The sequence below is a fragment of the Pan troglodytes genome, chromosome 4 (genome assembly GCF_028858775.2).
Source record: "Pan troglodytes isolate AG18354 chromosome 4, NHGRI_mPanTro3-v2.0_pri, whole genome shotgun sequence".
NCBI lineage: Eukaryota > Metazoa > Chordata > Mammalia > Primates > Hominidae > Pan > Pan troglodytes.
The window spans coordinates 166,332,446-166,350,193 of NC_072402.2; the positions used below are offsets into that span (position 1 = coordinate 166,332,446).

General features: G+C 48.1%; 1 protein-coding gene and 1 long non-coding RNA gene across 2 annotated transcripts in view; one reads left to right on the forward strand and one right to left on the reverse strand.

Annotated features, from left to right (window-relative positions):
• Nucleotides 1-6,835: 6,835 nt before the first annotated feature.
• SLIT3 (slit guidance ligand 3) overlaps nt 6,836-17,748 on the reverse strand; it is a 636,015-nt gene continuing 625,102 nt past the window's right edge. Inside the window, exons 33-36 of the mRNA XM_016954159.4 lie at nt 13,850-14,004; nt 11,870-12,155; nt 10,452-10,660; nt 6,836-7,300 (exon numbers count right to left, since the gene is read on the reverse strand). Coding sequence (XP_016809648.2) covers nt 7,065-7,300; nt 10,452-10,660; nt 11,870-12,155; nt 13,850-14,004 — 886 coding nt within the window. The 3' untranslated portion in view covers nt 6,836-7,064. The remainder of the gene's footprint in view (nt 7,301-10,451; nt 10,661-11,869; nt 12,156-13,849; nt 14,005-17,748) is intronic.
• Nucleotides 7,261-17,748, forward strand: part of LOC134810128 (uncharacterized) — a 46,326-nt gene continuing 35,838 nt past the window's right edge. The window contains exons 1-2 of the long non-coding RNA XR_010157405.1: nt 7,261-7,368; nt 8,646-8,750. This is a non-coding gene — a long non-coding RNA (uncharacterized LOC134810128). The remainder of the gene's footprint in view (nt 7,369-8,645; nt 8,751-17,748) is intronic.

The window sequence follows — 17,748 nt, forward strand, 5'->3', positions numbered from 1 at the left end:
CCACAATATCTTCACTCCCCTTTGAACCACCATAAAGAAATCCTTAGTCCTCATATCTTGATTTGAGAACCCATTGATATTTGCCTCCTGCCAGCGCTGCAATGAAGGGTAGAGTTCAGGAAATAGAAGCATAGCATTTTTATTTATCCTGCTCTCTATTTCTCTGTCAGCAGCAGGTCCAAAGGTGAGTGTCACATGCTCTGCCATACTTTATGTTGCCTGAGCATATTAAATCCAGGATCCACTGCTCTGTATCCATTTTCAGCGAACAAGTGGTAAGAACAAAGAATGGCAGGAAGGATCATGGTGGTCCCCCATTGCCAGAAATGTCTTGGTCTTAGTTTCCCATCAACAGTGGTGCTCTGGCTGGGCGTGGTGGCTCACGCTTGTAATCCCAGCACTTTGGGAGGCCAAGCCAGGTGGATCACCTGAGGTCAGGAGTTCGGGACCAGCCTGGCCAACATGGTGAAACCCCATCTCTACTAAAAGTACAAAATTTAGCTGGGTGTGGTGGCAGGCACCTGTAATCCCAGCTACATGGGAAGCTGAGGCAGGAGAGTCGCTTGAACCTGGGAGGTGGCGGTTTCAGTGAGCTGAGATCGCACCACTGCACTCCACCCTGGGCAATGAGAGCGAAACTCTGTCTCAAAACAACAACAACAACAAAAACCAATGGTATTCTAAATACAGGTATAGACCACCAGCCTGCCGTGTATTCCAACCGAGGCATCCTGAGAAGTTCACTATTTGTTGCCTATTTAGCACTCCAACCTGCTTCTTTCCTTGTGAGTGATTCCACCCAGGTATTTCAGGGAAAGGTCTGATTTGGCTAAGCCAGGGTTTCTCAATCTTAGCACTATGAACATCTTGGGCAGGATAATTCTTTGTTGTCAAGGAGCTGTCCTGTATATTGTAGGATGTTTAGCAGCACCCCTGGTCTCTACCCACTAGATGCTAATAGCACCCTGTGCCCCAGTTATACAATCAAAAATATCTGCAGACATTGCCAGATGTCTCCTGGGTGGGGTCAACACCTCTCCCAGTTGAGAACCTCTGCTATCGATTGATATCATAGGGAATTTGAGATAGAGGGATACACATCTAGGTTCCAAACCTGGGAGGAGGGGCTCCTGGCATAAACATGGGAGATGGACACTGTAGGTTTCTTGGCAGTAGCTCCTCCTGGCAGGAAAATCCAGGCTGTCTGACATGGTGTGTGTCAGTGCAGAATCCACTCCCTACCTATTTCAGATAAATGCACACTAAAATGTATAAAACTATACAAGGGCATCTTTGCTGGAGGCTTAGGGCCCCCAGTCAGTGTGACCTTGTCTTGCTCAGGGAGACCTGGGGGAAGAAGGAACAACCGGCTGGGGGCCACAGAGTCTAGCCCCTTTTTTAGCACCTGGTGCATCTGCTGCCCACTAGTGTCTTGCTCTCAGAGGGGTCTCCACAGGGCAGATGGAAGGCCATCTGCCAGGGAAGTGAGGGTGACCTCCAGCCAGCCAGTGGCAGCCTCCAGACCCTTAGCAATCCTCCTTCTAAAAGTGCATAGCCCCTTGAGGATGCCCCAGGGCTGAGAGACTGAGGGGCCTGCTTGCCCCTCCCCTCCCTCTCATGCTGTCTTGCCCAGGCCATCCTCTCTGGCTTCCTAAGTTGCTCGGGCTGCCTGCCTCCCTCGGATGACACCCACACAAGGCAAATATCTAGTGAGTACCACAGGGCCAGGTTACTTCCCCTTCCGTTTCTTGGTATTTGCCCGACCCCATGTCCCAATTCCTTAGGGAGGCCTTCTTGACCTCACTGCATGAAGCACCCACCCAGCTATTCTGGAGTGTCTCCTCTTCTTTATTTGTGGAAGTGAACTTATCACTATCAGGTGTTATCTTTATTTGTTGATTGGCACAAACCCCCTCAGTTAAAGTTTAAACCCCAGGAGAACAAGGACTTGGTCTTGATCATCTTTGGAGTCCTCAATGCGTAGAACAGTACCTGGCACATAGTAGATGCTGAATAAATACTTGTTGAAGGAACTGATAAAGGAGAAATTTAATTAGGCATTGGAGTCCTATAAGGAGGAATATTCCTTCACATATCAGTAGGGTGTTCTCTTCCTCTGAACTGGAGTGGCTTTCTTCCCCATGACCCTTGGCACCTTCTGTGGCCATACGGACCACATCCCCTGCTGACCCTAAGCTGTGTGTTGGGTCGTCTCTTCAATGGTTCTGGTGAACTCTGGATCCATTTTTCTTACTTCATGATCCAAGAAACTGATTCTTTGATCTAATTCCACACCAGACTTTCCCCAGACCCCATGAATGCAGTCATCTTTGTTCCAGGGGGTTTGAAAATCAGGGGTAAAAATAAAGCAGACACCGTGGAGCAGGGCTGAGTTATGGTAGTCATGAGAGCATCTGATAGCTCCTCTGTGACTCATCCATTTATTTTAATGACATCCGAATATGACAGTATATTGAAAAAAGAATGCATGTTATTTATTCCATACTGGGGAAGTGGCACTATAACATTGTTTTAAAAAGTCTTTAAAAATTTCCTATTAGAACCTATCATTGAATTAGAAAAGCAAGCTTTGCCAAATGCCTGATTATGCCTTTACTGGTCCTGCTATCTGGCATGTTTCACCAACTTTTCCCTAGTGTTTCCTTTGGCACTGTTGAGCCCACACTACAAAACATGAACAAGTCCCACCAAACCACACTATGCCCTCAGCTTCCCCATCATGTGGGGACCATCTGCCTGGACATCCACTGTGGGGTAGCAGGAAGAACTTTGGCCTGGGTGGACACATGGGGTTAATTATCTGTGTGTCTTTGGTCTATGATCACCGCATTCTTCCATTTGTTCGACCCTCAGTTTTCCTGCCTACCAGTAATGCCCTACGACTCCTCCAGCTGATATCTGGGATCTTGAGTCTGAGGGGCAGATCACTTGTTGCTATGGGCTTCTGCTCCCAGCAAAGGCAGTGGGTGACTGCTTGACCTTAGGGTTCAGTCTGACAATAGCCTTGTCTCTGGTGAAGGGAAAGTTTAGATCATCCTGGTCCTGGCCTTTCCTGAAGGTCACCCTGGGGCTCTTCCCCACCCCCCCCCCTTTTTTTTCCCTCTGAGCTTGGGAGTTCTCCCTCTTCTTGCCCTTCTTCTCATCTTTTTGAAGCATCAGACTTGAGTTCCTTGCTATGAGATTGAAAAGGCAAAACTGTCTTCTAACAAGGGCCTTTTGGCATGTCCATAACAGCAACAACAACAGTAATAATAACAACAGCATCTTACATTTAAGGTTTTTAGTTTACACTTTACAAAGAACTTTTAAATACATAATCTCATCGGCCATCGTACGGCCCCTTGGTTGAGTCAAAGAGACCTTCTTTTCCCTTTCCTGAATCCTGCTCAGGGGGGACACAGCTTGAGCGGCCTCTTCTGCCCACGTACATTGCCACACAAACACTGAACCACACTTTTTCAGGAGCAAATTAACTGAACTCTTCCTGCCTCATGGAATGTCCTGTTTCTAGAATGTGACTGCTCAAGGAGAGAGAGTTTTAATCATCATTTGTTAGAGGAGCCTCATTTCGGGGAGAATTTTCTTAATGGTCCTTGCATTTGGCATTTCTTAAAGTCAGGGCTTCCAAACTTGAGGGCTCAAAATTATAAGGGACAGACCTGGCCCTTTTGCTGTCTTGGTTGATGGGTGCTGGATTCAGGATTGGGCCCAGGGTGATGAGCAGAGGGAGGTCTCAGGTTCCTTGGGGAGGCAGAGGGAAAGCTGGCAGCCTGGTGACTCCTCCCAGGAAGCCAGTGACCCTCGGTGGGGCTCTTGAGATGGCAGGCTGAGTAGGCTCTGGGCTGGGTGGGGAGAGGCTAGCACGGGCATTGTTGGTGGGATAAGGCTCAGATCCACCTGCCTAGGGGGAGATGGGGGATGGGGCAATGGAGGTGGGGATGGGGAAATGGAGGTTAGGAAGGGTGTTGGGCAGATCCCAGGATCCTCTTCAAGAGCAGAGCTTCTAAGCTACCATAGACATTTGTGATCCATCTGGCCGGCAGTGTTTTCTAGCCACAGAGTAAACCACAGGGAGCTCTCAAGTCCATTTTGGGTGACAGCTCTGTCTCCTCTTTCAGGCCTTTATGCTGCCACAGCTCTCTTCCTAAACCAGAGCTTGTCTTGCTCTTCCCTTCCTCAAACAACCCTGCTGGCACCTGTGGCCCAGTTTAGCATGCACAGCTCTTTGCGGTCAAAACCCTACCTTCCTACCTACCCCATTTCTCTCTGCTCCTCAGTGTGCTTCCCATACTCTTGCCACCCTAGATTTTGACTCTTCCCCAAACAAGCCAGGCCTGGCCGTATCTCATTGCTTTTTAACAGGCCCCTCCCAGGAAACTTCAATTCCCTTTCTCACTCTGGCAAACTCCTATTCATCCTTAAAGACCTAGGACTAGAAATTCCCTCCTCTGGACAGCCACTTCCATTGCTTATATTGCCACTTGAGAGCTCCTTGTGTAATAAGGCAATTGTCCATTTTTATGACTGTTTTTGTCACAGGCTGTAGGATCCTCAAAGGCAGGATGTGTTTGTTTCCCATGAGAAGCAGGATGGTTTAGTGGTTGAGTGAGCAAGTTCTGGAGTCAGACAGCCTGGGCCCAGATCCTGGCTCTACGGTTTATTAGACATTTACTCTTGGGCAAGTTCTTTAACTTCTCTGTGTCTCAGTCTACTCAACTGTAAAATGAGTTAATAGTGTTTTAACTACATGGTGGTTTCGATAATTAAATGAATATATATCTATTTCACAATTAGAGTGGTATCTGATGTATAATAAAGTACTAAATAAATCTGCTATTATAATAATGTTTGAAACAGGCTGAGCATAGTGGCTCACACCTGTAATCCCAGCATTTTGGGAGACTGAGGCAGGAAGATGGCTTGAGCCTAGGAGGTTGAGGCTGCAGTGAGCTATGATTGAACCACTCTACTCCAGCCTGGGTGACAAAGCAAGACCTTGTCTCTAATGACAACAAAAAACAAAGCCATCATAAGGCACAGTACCTGGAACATAATGGAGATTTACATGCACATTTTTAGATAAATTCCTCAGCTATATCCCTCTCTCCCTTCTCTTCATCCCCTCCCTCCCTTCCTTCTTTCCTTCCTTCTTCTTCCACTTGCCTCATTTTCCTCCATCTTCCTTTCTTTTCTTTCTCCCTTCATTATTCCCTGCGTCTTTGGCCCACCATTGGTACTCACAGATCACCTAGGCTCCTCTAGGGAACCTGAGGGCTGAAAGGTCCAATGACTTCCAAACTCTTCTCCCTGAAACTCCTACAGTGGAAGCTCCTGGGGGAAGGAGGGATGGATGATAAGAGCCAGGGAGTTGGTGTGAACAGCTGAGCCCTGGAAGATATGTGGCTAACCTGATGGGGTGGAAGGGGGCAAATGGGAGTGAGGGAGGGAGAGACATGGAAAGAAACAGGGGCAGGGAAGTCCCCTTCAGGAATGGAGGCAGAGGCTGGATAGGCTGCCCTTGGTCACTTTCCCTAGATGCATAAGCCCTGGTCTCCAGAATCTTTCCAGATACTGCGGAGGGAGAATGAGTGAGCAAGGCAGAACAAGAGCAGGAAAAAACATCATATTATTTCCTTTTCCGGCAGGGCTGCTCTGATGGATTTAAGCTGCCTGAATCACCTGTGCTCACCCATTCTAGAGAAAGAATCTCAAGCTTTGGGTCTGGACTTCTGGTCTGGCTCCTCCACTTATCTGGTGTGTGGCTTAAGGCAAGTTCCAGAGCCTGTGAGGGCCTAAACTTCCTTCTTAGTGAACCCAGCTCTACTTCCTTATCCTTCCCAGGGAGGCAGGGGTTGCATAGATAAAATAAGGTAAAGTTTGGATATGCATTGGAAAGTGTCACAGATGGGCAAGGAGTCTCTATCATCATGATGGTGACCTGGAGGATCAGGTGGCAGAGGCCTGTCTTACAACAAGAGCCTCCAAGAACCTTCCAGAGTTGGACATCTAGCGCTGTGGGCAGACTTGGCTCCCAGCCTTCCGCTTCCAAGAAGGGCTGACTACCTTCTCTACTGGGATACATTCCATTGAAAAATTACCTGGAAGGAGGAGAGGGGGCCAGTGCATGGGTCCTGAGGAGACACCATGATATTCTCTTCCCTCGCCTCCTCTAGGAAGACCCCTCTCCTGGGGAGGAGCAGGAAAAATAGCAGCTGTTTTAAAATTTGGTAAGACAGTTCCAAATGACACCTGTAGCAGACTTCAATAGTCAGTCCTCGATTGGAAGCCAGGGCCAGCCAGGAAGGAGAAGAGGGGTCCCCCAGTGGGTTCAGATACCCTGAAGGTGGGTCTGGGACAGACAGGGACAGCAATATTTTTGAGTGGCTGTGAGACTGAGAAGGCCAGGGCTCAGCAGCTTTTCCTGGAAGAACTGGGCATTTTGGGCACTGACATCCAGGACTCCGAAAAGCTGGGTAATTTTAGGGGAGGGAAAAAAAAGGGAGTTAAAAAACAAGAAACAAAGGTCTTTTCCTTCTCTCTCTTCCTCTTATTCCTTTTTCTGATCTCAATGAGCAGCTCTTGGTCTCCTGCCAACATAATACCGTTTCATAAATATGAAAACATCTTCCTCCTTCCTCAGACAGGCTATCATTCTTTATTCTTATCCTTTTGTTTTAAAGCATTTTTATTAGTCTATTTTTTTGAGCATTTTTATTAGTCTATTTTTTTCTTAAATTTTTAAACAGCTGTTTTTAAAAACACAACAAATACACAACACAAAACTTGGTAAAAATAACTCACTATATGGTACATATACGCAGATGGTGTAATATATTTATATAATAAAAGATGAAAATAGTCACTTTCCATAATAAAAATAAGTTCTATTTTTTGTTTATTTTACAATATACTTAATATTCTCTTCTTCTTTACCTTCCTCTCCAGCTTCATTTCCTTCATGCTGAATCACCAGGGGGTCCCACATGGCTGTCCCAACTCCATCAAGCTGGAGTCCGAGAGGTGGCAGGCAGGCGGGCAGGGGCTTAGGAACACGCGAGGCAGCCGCACTCTAAGTGTCTCTCCACCTCTTCTACAAATGAGGAGCCGTCCGTGCACTGGAAGACGTATTTCCGCCGCTTGCTGCGGGTGGGCTGGCAGCACTGGGGCCCACAGCCCCCACGACATTCCATGATGGGCACCTTGGAGGCTGTGGCACATGATGCATAACCTTTCTGGCGGCGGATCACCTCTCGGACTACTTGTCCCAGGCACGGATTCTCTGCAGAGGGCATAGAAGTCAGGGCATTGGTGGTCTAGGTGGCCAGCAGGACCATGAACAGTTCCCAGGTAGGCTGCTTTGAAATACTTGTGCTCTGAAGACTGTAAGAATTTATTCACTCATCCATCTGCCTACCCTCCCCTCCATCCACCCATCTATTTTACAAACAGGTGCCTTTCCTGTACCCGGCTCTCTGACAGGCTTACACCTAAGCCGTGAGGATATAATGATGACAAAAGCAGGCTTGGTCCCTTCCTTCAAGAAACCTGAAGTCAAAACTAAAACTAGATGACGCAAACTGGTAGACTGTGGGCCAAATCCTGACCCCAGACCAATTTTGATCACCCTACATGTGCCTAAAAATTAATTAAATGCCAACATTAAAAAAGCAGGAGATTTCACCTGAAAATTTGGATTTCTGCCTTCCTTGAAAACAAGGAGGTCTGGCAGAGCTGAGCCTGCAACCCTGCACTGCAGTGATGGCTGAAGCTGAGTGCTTTAGATGGGGCAGGCAATCTCCAGTTTGCCCCAGTCACCACCACTCCCAGTAGTCTGTCTCTCTTGGCCTAGAGTCTAGATACTATTTAAGTGAATATATTTAATAAAGAAACTGAGGTAGATGCTATAAAGAAAGGGAAGATGTTCATACAAGAACATACAGTATATGTTTTTGTATGCTATAAGACATTTGTATTCAAAAGGCATTTGACCTGGCCCAGGGGCCAGGGAGGCTTCTCTGGGAAATGAGCTGGAGTTGATATCTGAATAAGAAGCAGGTGTTAATGAGGCTTTGGGATGAGCTTTTCCAGAAGGCCTAGAAATAACTGCAGGCTGGGAAAGGGCACCCCTGTATCTGCTTAAACACTCTGGACCCTGACCCAGCTTTTCATTTCCACCCCTCTACTGTCCTCACTACAGTGGGAGAATGTCTGCAGCAAGGCACTTGAGGAAGGGAGCCATGACCCTTGACCCTTGACCCTTGACAAGCAAGTCACAGTTTCCGTGTCTGAAAAGTGGTAACACATTTACCTGTCCTTCCAGCAACTCCCAGGCTGTTACAGGCACCAGAGGCGATTGTGAAGGAGAAAGGGCTTTATGCATTTTAAAGCTTCAGGTGTTGTTAAAAGGATTAGAAAGAGGTTAATGACAATGTGTGCATGTGCACGTGTATAACATGGGGAGAGACAGGGAGTGCAGATGGGGTAACATGCTAATGACTGGGGTGAAGGGATTAAGCTGTTTATACTGTCCTGACAGTTTTTCTGTAAGTCTGAAATTATTTCAGAATAAGTTATTTAATAACATTTTAAAAATGAGTTTTGGTTAAGAATAGTATTTCGTGTAGGTATAAAATGTGGAAAAGTCCTCGAGGCACGGGGTGGACTGCCTGGGATCCTGGTGGCAGGGAGCAAGACTTCTCAGTGTCCATGCAGGAGAAAGATCCCCCAAGGTAAGACAACCATTTTAATATTAATATAATTTCCTTTGTTGAGCTCACCTCAAAATTACATGATAAAGGGGCCACTAACCAAGATGAGTAATTTGATGGTTCTGACTAGGTCAGACCAAAGAACTGGCTTCTGCTGACCCAGTAAGGGCAGGAGGGTTGGATGGAGGCTGTGGAGCAATGCCATCAGCTTGGATACATATGCGAATCATTGCAAAATGCAGGTTCTGACTCAAAAGGGCTGGGGTGGGGCCTGGGAGCCCCAGGTGACTCCCAGGTGATGTCAGTGGTGCTGGTCAATGTCAGGGGGCCACTCTGAGTGGCTAGGGTTTCATTAGTTTTGAAGGCACGGCATCTCAAGGGCCAACAGCTGGAAAAGAGGAGAAAAGAACCATCCAGACTGCTCATGTGTTCTTCCTGCAGAGGTCCACTGAGGACCATTTTCTACACTTGTTTCATCTTTAAAAAGTCCATGCTTTAGAATCTTAACTTTGGCAGTATGAGTTATCTGCACTTTTGTTTTTTCTTGGAGACAGGGTCTGTCTCTGTCACCTGGGCTGGAGTGCAGTGGTGCATTCATTGCAGCTTCAAGCTCCTGAGCTCATGCAATCCGTGCACCTCGGCCTCCCAAAATGCTAGGATTCCAGGTGTGAGCCACCACTCCTGGCCCTATCTAGATGAGGAAGTGAACCACAAGTATGCTGCTCAATGTCATGCAGATTTGAGACAGGCTCTCACTCTGTCACCCAGGTTGATCTTGGCTGACTGTAACCTCCGCCTCCTGGGTTCAAATGATTCTCTTGCCTCAGCCTCCAGCATAGCTGGGATTACAGGCGACCGCCATGATGCCCAGCTAATTTTTGTATTTTTAGTAGAGACAGGGTTTCACCATGTTGGCCAGGCTGGTCAAGGTCATGCAGATTCTAAATGACAGTTTGGCCTTCATCGTGACAATGTTGCTTCTGACTTTACATCTCAACATCTCACGTACTCCTCCCAACAACCCTATAAAGAAGCACAGTAGCTAGCCTCCAAGATTGCCCCCAGTGACTACCACCTTCTGGTATTGATGCCCTTTATGTGGTCCCCTCCCTCACTGAATGTACCTGACTGATGTAACCAATGCAATGTGGTGGAAATGATGGTGTGAGTGACTTCCAATTGTAGGTCATATAAGACAAGTGGCTTACTCTCTTCTGGACCGTTCACTCTGGGACATGCCAGCTGCCCTGGCGCAAGGACCCTCAAAGAGCCTGTGTAGTGACTCATGCAGGGCAGAACTGGGACCTCCCGCCAACACCCAGCGCCATGGGAGTGCGGCACATTGGAAGCATATCCTGCTGCCTTGGGTTAGCCTACAGAGAACTGCAGCCCTGGCTGTGTAGAATGCAACCCTGAGAGATCCCAGCTAGGCTCTTTCTGAATTCCCAACCCACAGGAACAATGTGGGCTAAAAAAAATGTTTTTTGTGGTTTTGAACTGCTATGGTTTGGGGCTAAGTTGTTATGCAGCACTAGATAACTGATACAGGAAGGTATAGTATTGCCTCCGTTTTCAAGTTGAGGGAGTTGAGGCTCAGAAAGTGACTGAACCAACGTCATGCAGCCTTTAAGTGGCACAGCCAGAACTGGAACTGAGGTGATCTGGATGTGAAGTCCAACTCTGACCCCCACTTCCTCCCTCCCACAGGCACAGTAGACCCACCTTGTTGGCAGTGCTCGCCGCTAAAGCCGGGCTGGCACAGGCAGTAGGGCTCCCCTTGGTCTGAGATGTGGCACTGCCCATGGTGACACTTGAAGGCTGAGCAGGCATTGGCAGAGTCATTCTTGTTGTCACACAAGGCCCCTCCATAGCCCTCGGCACACTTGCACATGTATGAGGTCCCACTTGCCACACATTTTCCATGGTGGCAGCTAGGGGCAGAGAGGAGGATGAGAAGGGAACTGGATCAGAGTTGGTGCTGCTGGGGACTCCCTCTGTCCACCCAGCCAGGGACCAGGGGACCCAGAGCTGAGTACAGTCCAATAGCTTTCTCTATTTCCTAGACTGAGCATCTCTTTTCTTAACCACCTTGGTTCCCCTGGCCAACCAGCCAGAAGCCTGTGAGTGTCACCCAGCGTCCACTGTGAGCTGTGACCACAGCAGAGGCTGGCTTGCTGATTTACACACACACCTCATGCAGCCAAGTAGCAAGCAACTGCTTGAAAGAATCTAGCCATTCTCTAAACATTATAATTGCTTTACCATCTTAAATAAGAATTACTACCACCCCACTACTACCAGCAGGTACCACTGGCTATGTACCAGGAATTGTGTTAAGTGCTTTACACCCAGTATTGCTCTGAATTTCCATCATAACCTCTTGTCTGCTGCTCCTATGCAGTACATTTCACCCATGGAAAAAAATGAAGGTAAAGCCTATATTCTGAATCATCATGATGCACCACTGCCCCTATTGAGATGACATGCAGAGCCAGGATCCATATTATAGAGTCAAACACACACACACATATGCTCAAGAGCAACACAAGAAGCTCAAACCCTGTATAGCTGTCCCTTATTCCTGATCCAAAAAATCATTTCCTGACTGGTTTAGCCAACCACATTTCCAGTGTTGGCTCTGGTGTTAGTTTTGGCTGATTCAGGTTTCTTAACACTGACAGTACTGGATCTCCTATGTTTAGCATGAGGCCTGGCACGTAGTAGGACCTCAGTAAATCTTTGTTGAATGAGTAGTTGCTTAAACTATTAAATGTGGTTTGATGTGTGGTTATATACACCTGGTGCCTTGCACAGGCTGAGTCTGCCCATGTGGGTGCCTTTTTTAATTCCCACAGAGACAGTGGGGGCTCACTGTGGCTCTGGACAGGTTCTAAAGGCCACCTGGCAGAGACTAGTGTTTTGAGCAGGGCCCTCTTATGCTGATCCCTCCAAGCAGGTCTGGCTGCTCAGATGTGTAAGCTCAGCCTCTTGACCTCTTAAGCAGTTACACTTACACAGATCCTATCTGCGGTCTGACTGCAACTCCTCCAGCCTCCAGTAGTGCCTATTTCTCAGGTGGGGTAGGGACTGAGGCCATTCTGGGAGCCCGAGCACACAGCCAGGGCTCCTGGGACACTGACCTGTGGCCGAGGCAGGGGTCCCGGGCCTCCTGGTCGCAGAGTGGGCCGGTCCAGCCTGGGTGGCACTCGCACACCACGCTGTCCTTCTCCACGGAGCGGCACAGGCCGTGCTTGCACACGGTGCAGGACTTGCAGCCTGGTGACACCCCCAGGGACTGTGGTGGGAGGGCCTTGAAGTCCTGCAGCTCGTTGTTGATGCGCACCTCGTGGATGCATCCGTGGAAGCCGCCTAGAGGCCGGTCCGTGCCCTGGCGCAAGGCAGAGAGGCCGGTGGAGGTGGGGATGCCTGTGGGAGGGGAGCCAGGACAGTGGCCTGAAGACCTTCCCCTGCCACCCTGCTGTCCTCAGAGCGAAAAAGCACTTTTCACACATTCATGGCTAGAACTCTGGGCCTCTGCTATTCAAACGAGGTTAACGGGCCAAAACCTCGGACCTCCTCCATACAGGGACGTGCATCCTTGGTCCTGCACTGGGACTCCTTAAAAAAACGTGAATTTGTTGCCAATATGTAATATTAGAAAATTTCCCATAAAAATTTGTATCTTGGACTTCCCTAGAAAAAATGAGATGATCTGGTCACTCATTGCCCTATGATCCCACTGGCTGAACTGAGGAGACCGTTCCCCCCAGTAGGCAAGTACACCAAATAACCTGCTGTTCCCACCAGGCTCCTCAGCCCTTTGATCCAGGCCTCACAAGAGAACCCAGGGCAGGTGAGCTACAGCTGAGGAGATAAGGTTTTGGGGAGCTGCTTGATCAACGAAACTTTGGGGTTCAGGGTTTTTAGACCAGTTTGCTGCCTTATGTGCGGTGTACCCCTCTTCTCAGGATCTTCAAGAGACTGTTAGTAAAGACCTAATTTGCTTTTCAATAATTTGTATTTTCGCTCCCCTTCTACACCATTCGCTGCCCACCTTCTATAGTTGAGAGCCTGGGACTGGCCTGGAAGCAGGGCACCCAGTTCCGTTCTGGGTGCACCTGGAGCAGGTGGGGCACAGGGCACGGTCCTCCTCCAGGGATAAGTGGTGTCCCTTCTGGGGCTGCCCTCGGCACAGAGCTTTCCCTGGCCTCCCTACATCTGAACCACCCATTAACAACACCCTCTTCTGGGCCCGTGCTAGTCTCTGCAGGTGGACTCTGGGTAAAGTCTTGGGAATCTTAGGATTGAACGAGCAGTTTTGGTAGCTTTTTTTACACTTAACCCTTTGAGAACTATCAGTGCAGGGGCTGCATTTCAGGCCCAGAGTCTGCCTAACTGATGGCTACTTTTTTGTGTTTTGTTGTTGTTGTTGTTTTAAAGACAAGGTCTCACTCTGTCACCCAGGTTGGAGGGCAGTGGCACAATCATGGCTCACTGCAGCCCCAACCTCCCAGGCTCAAGCAATCCCCCTGCCTCACCCTCCCAAGTAGCTGGGACTACAGGTGCTCACTATTGTGCCCAGCTAATTTAAATATTTTGTAGAGATGAGGTCTCACTGTGTTGCCTAGGCTGGCCTCCAACTCCTGGGCTCAAGTGATCCTCCCACCTCAGCCTCCCAAAGTGTTGGGATTACAGGTGTGAGCCACTGCACCTGGCCTACTTCCATTTTTGGCCTTTGATTTTAATCTCAAATTCTTCTACATTCATTAATTGAACCTCTGAGGGTTTGAGGAGGTGGCAGAGCAGAGGGAATATGACCTGAAGCCAGCAGACTTCAGCAGAGCCTAGACCCTGCTTCCATCTCCTGCCTCCCCCTTCTCACCCTTCCCCGTCACAACGTGTAGTTTCCAGGAGTCCTGTTCTCTTTCCTTTCCAAGCACCTGTCCAAGATTCTCTTTCCTCCATGGCCTGGCTAGTGCTTATTCACCTTTTAGAGATCAGCTTCGTCGTCCCTTCCTCCAGGAAGCCTTCCCTGATTGGCTTTGGCAGTGGCCTGGGTTTCTGTACTGGAGCACAGAGGGCCAGAGGGAGGTAGAGGTGGTAGGGAAAGAGGGCATTACCTCCAAGGTAGAGGGGGCTGTTGATGCCCACCGCTGGCTGCTTCTGGAGCTTCCCCAGGCTCTTTGGAGTTCCTTTGTCCACTACTAGGTTCAGGGTCTGGTTTAGCGTCACCAGCTCCACACTGTGAAACTGCCCATCATTCACTGTCTCCACACTGGCCAGTAGAGAAGGGGAGAAAGCCGGAGAGTTCACTAAGTGCCTTCCATGGCTGGGCCCTGTGCTGTGGACTTGACCTGCATTGCTTACATTTTGTTTTACTTTTTATTTGGAAATAACTTTAAACTTACATAAGTTGCAAAAATAAAAACAGTACAGAAGATGCTTATTACCCAGTTTCTGCCATTACTCCAAGGTGCTTACGGTTTTCTCTGTGCATTGTATGTATACACACACACATTTCTGAACCATTTAAAGGTAAGTTACATACATTACAGCCCTTTATCCTTAGATACCTCAGTGTGCATTTCCTAAGGACAGAGATATTCTCTTATATAAGCACAGTGCAGTTGTCAACTTTGGCGAATTTAACATGGATACCACACTGTTATCTAGTCTATTATCTGTATTCCAATTCTGCATTGGACCCAATACTGTCCTTTACAGCATTTATTTCCTTCCAGTCCAAGATTTAGTCTAGGGTCAGGTATTGCATTTGGCTATCATTATTTGTATTCTTTTCTATTATTTCATAGAGTTAAGCAAACTCCATTCCCAGACCACCTTCTCAATTCCTGCTCTATCTGCATGCTGCCTGGACCACTATTTACTCAACACGCTTGTTCTTTTCAATTGCCCAATTTCCCCCTTAAATATCAGTAAGGATAAAGGTTAGCATTGTTCTAAAAAATAGTTTTGATGTGATTTTTATATTTTTTTCTAGTACATATAAAACAAACTCTCTCACAGTTAAAATTTCAATAGTTTGCTATTGTCCCCCCTAGGGTCACCTCAGGTACCACCAGTGGTATGCATGCCACGTTTGGGGAAATAGTGCCTTATAATACTCATGCTAGGTAAGTTTGTTATCTCCACTACAGAAATGAAGAAACGGTAGCTCAGGGAGGCTAAAGAATTTACCTAAGGCACCACAGTTGGTAAGTCATAGAGCAAGGATTTGAACTGAGGTTCAGGTCGAATGTCCCTAATCTGAAAAGCTCCAAAAGCCCACACTTTTTGAGTGCCCACATGATGCTTGAAGGAAATGCTCATTAGAAGATTTTGGATTTCAGATTTTTGGATTAGAGATGCTGAACCAGCATAATGCAAGTATTCAACACTTTGGGTACCAAACGTTTTGGTTATGGGATATTCACTTTTTTTTTTTTTTTTTTTTTTTTGAGATGGAGTCTCACTCTGTCGCCCAGGCTGGAGTGCAGTGGCATGATCTTGGCTCACTGCAACCTCTGCCTCCTGGGTTCAAGCAATTCTCCTGCCTCGGCCTCCTAAGTAGCTGGGATTACAGGCTCATGCCACCACACACAGCTAATTTTATGTTTTTAGTAGAGATGGGGTTTTCACCATGTTGGCCAGGCTGGTCTTGAACTCCTGACCTCACGTGATCCACTTGCCTCGGCCTCCCAAACTGCTGGGATTACAGGCATGAACCACCGTGCCCGGCTGGTTATGGGATATTCAGTGTGCACATCCCACTTGCCCATGCTGTCTCTAACAGGGCCAACAGCCACTCGCCGAGGGCCCAGATGAGCCAGACATGGTGCTAAGTGGTTCACTTATTTGAACCTTACAATAATTCTATGAAGTGGATGCCAGATATCCTATTTCACAGATGAAGACACCGAGGCCCAGAGAGGTTAAGTGATTTACCTGAGGTCACCCAGCTAGTACAGGCAAGAGACAGAATTTGTAGGCAACACTTTTGACTCCCAAATTGTACTCTTTCCAGCGCTCCACCCTCGGCGGGGGCTGGGAGGGAACAGTGGTGGGAGATGATGGGAGTTGGGGAATGTGACACCTCTTCCTTCCCTGAAGCTCTCTGAGGAGTAGACTGAGCTCTGTCTTATCTATTCAGGTATCAGGGATACATATGGAGGCTCCCTCTCTCCTTGAATTCTCCCTGACAAATCCTTGTTGGCTCCAACAAGAGGATCCCAGCAGGGAGTGGCACTGATTAGGCAGGCAGGGACCATTTCAGTGACTAACTCAGATTTAGAAATCTCAGCAGCCAAAAAGGCAAGAGAAATGCTTGGGAGAAGACAGGCTAAATTGGGGTATAGTGAAGAAAACAGAGTCCATTCTAGCCCCTTACTGCTGGATGGAACCATAACCAACCATAGGAATAGAACATCCGGTCTCAGTTTCCTCATCTGTAAAAGGGGGATAATAACCTCACAGAACTATTGTGATGTTCAAATAAAATAAGAGAGGGTACATGAAAGTGCTTTGTAACCAGGCATGCTGGCATGTGCCTGTATCACTAGTTACTTGACAAGCTGGGAGGTTGAGGCAGGAAGACCACTTGAGCCCAGGTGTTCAAGTTCAGCCTGGGAAACATAGCACGACCCCTATTTCTTAAAAAAAAAACAAAAACAAAAAAGCGCTTTGTCAATTACTGGGAAAATGTGAGCAGTTATTTTAGTGTTAGAAGACTAACAAGGACCATTGCCTGCAAAGCTAGTGATCCCTGTTCTAGTGCTGATCCCTGGGAGAAAGTGATGGCAGAGGACATGCAGTAGCCCAGGACCCACTCAAATCCATTGGGAAATCTCTCCTCCCACTCATTCATCCAACTATCCACCCATCCATTCAACCATCCATACTTCCTTTCCATCTATTCTACCTATTCATCCGTCCACCCTCCTCTCCATCCATCCACCTATCCATCTCTCCACCCACCCACCTACTTATTTATCTACCCTCTTCATCCATTCATCCCATCACATCCATCCATCCTTCATCTACCCACCCACCCTCCTCTGCATCCATCCACCTATCCATCTCTCTACCTACCCACCTACTTATTTACCTACTCTCTTCCATCCATCCATCCATCCATCCATCCATCCATCCATCATCTACCCTTCATCCGCCCACCCACCAAGTGTCTGTTATGGGCCACCTCGTCCTGGGTGCTGTGGATCAGTGACAAACAGGGAAGATAGGGTAACTGCACTCACAAAGCTTCCATTCCACTTTCCTTAGCCTTTCCTATAAAGTAAATGACAACTTATCAATGTAAGGTCTAGCCAAGAGATAGGGTAGTGGGAGGTGGAGTGGTGGGTAAAAGAGTCCACTGAGGAATCTGGTTTTGTGATGGGGAGCCAAAAAGCCCTATGAAGGTAGAGCTATTTCTATTTCAGAAGCCTCCAGCTGCTCCAAGTTGCAAGCTGAGGGCAAGGCAGAGGACTCTGATCCTACAGATGGGTTGGTAAAAGCAGGAAGGGGAGGGAGGGCCCCGTGCAGAGACCATAAACTTGTGACCTTGAGCCCTCACACAGTTTTCTAACCACACGTGCAAAAATATGCAGGTATATCCCACAGCGTCCTAGAAATGGATGCTGTTTGGATGCAAATGAGCTCACCACCCTGGAGGTGTGTCAACAGATGCTGGGCAGCCACCTGTCAGAAAGGGAGTTGTCAGGAGACTGCAGCTCAGGCACTCGCTTCCAACATTATGATTCAGGGAGTCAGGGCAGCTGTTTTCCCATTATAGACACACACACACAGACACAGCGAACACATACCACCTACTCCTGCCTGGCAGCTGGCTCCAGGCCCAACTCCTTCTTCCCTTCTTGCCATCCCAGGTGCTGGTGAATAGCCTGCAGGGGTACCCAGCCTGGAGACAGTGGTCTGGCAGAAGCCACAGATCAGAGAGGGCTGTGTGGTCACTGGCTCTTGCCCTAGACAAAGTGCTGGGTTCTGCAGTGCCCCAGTGCTG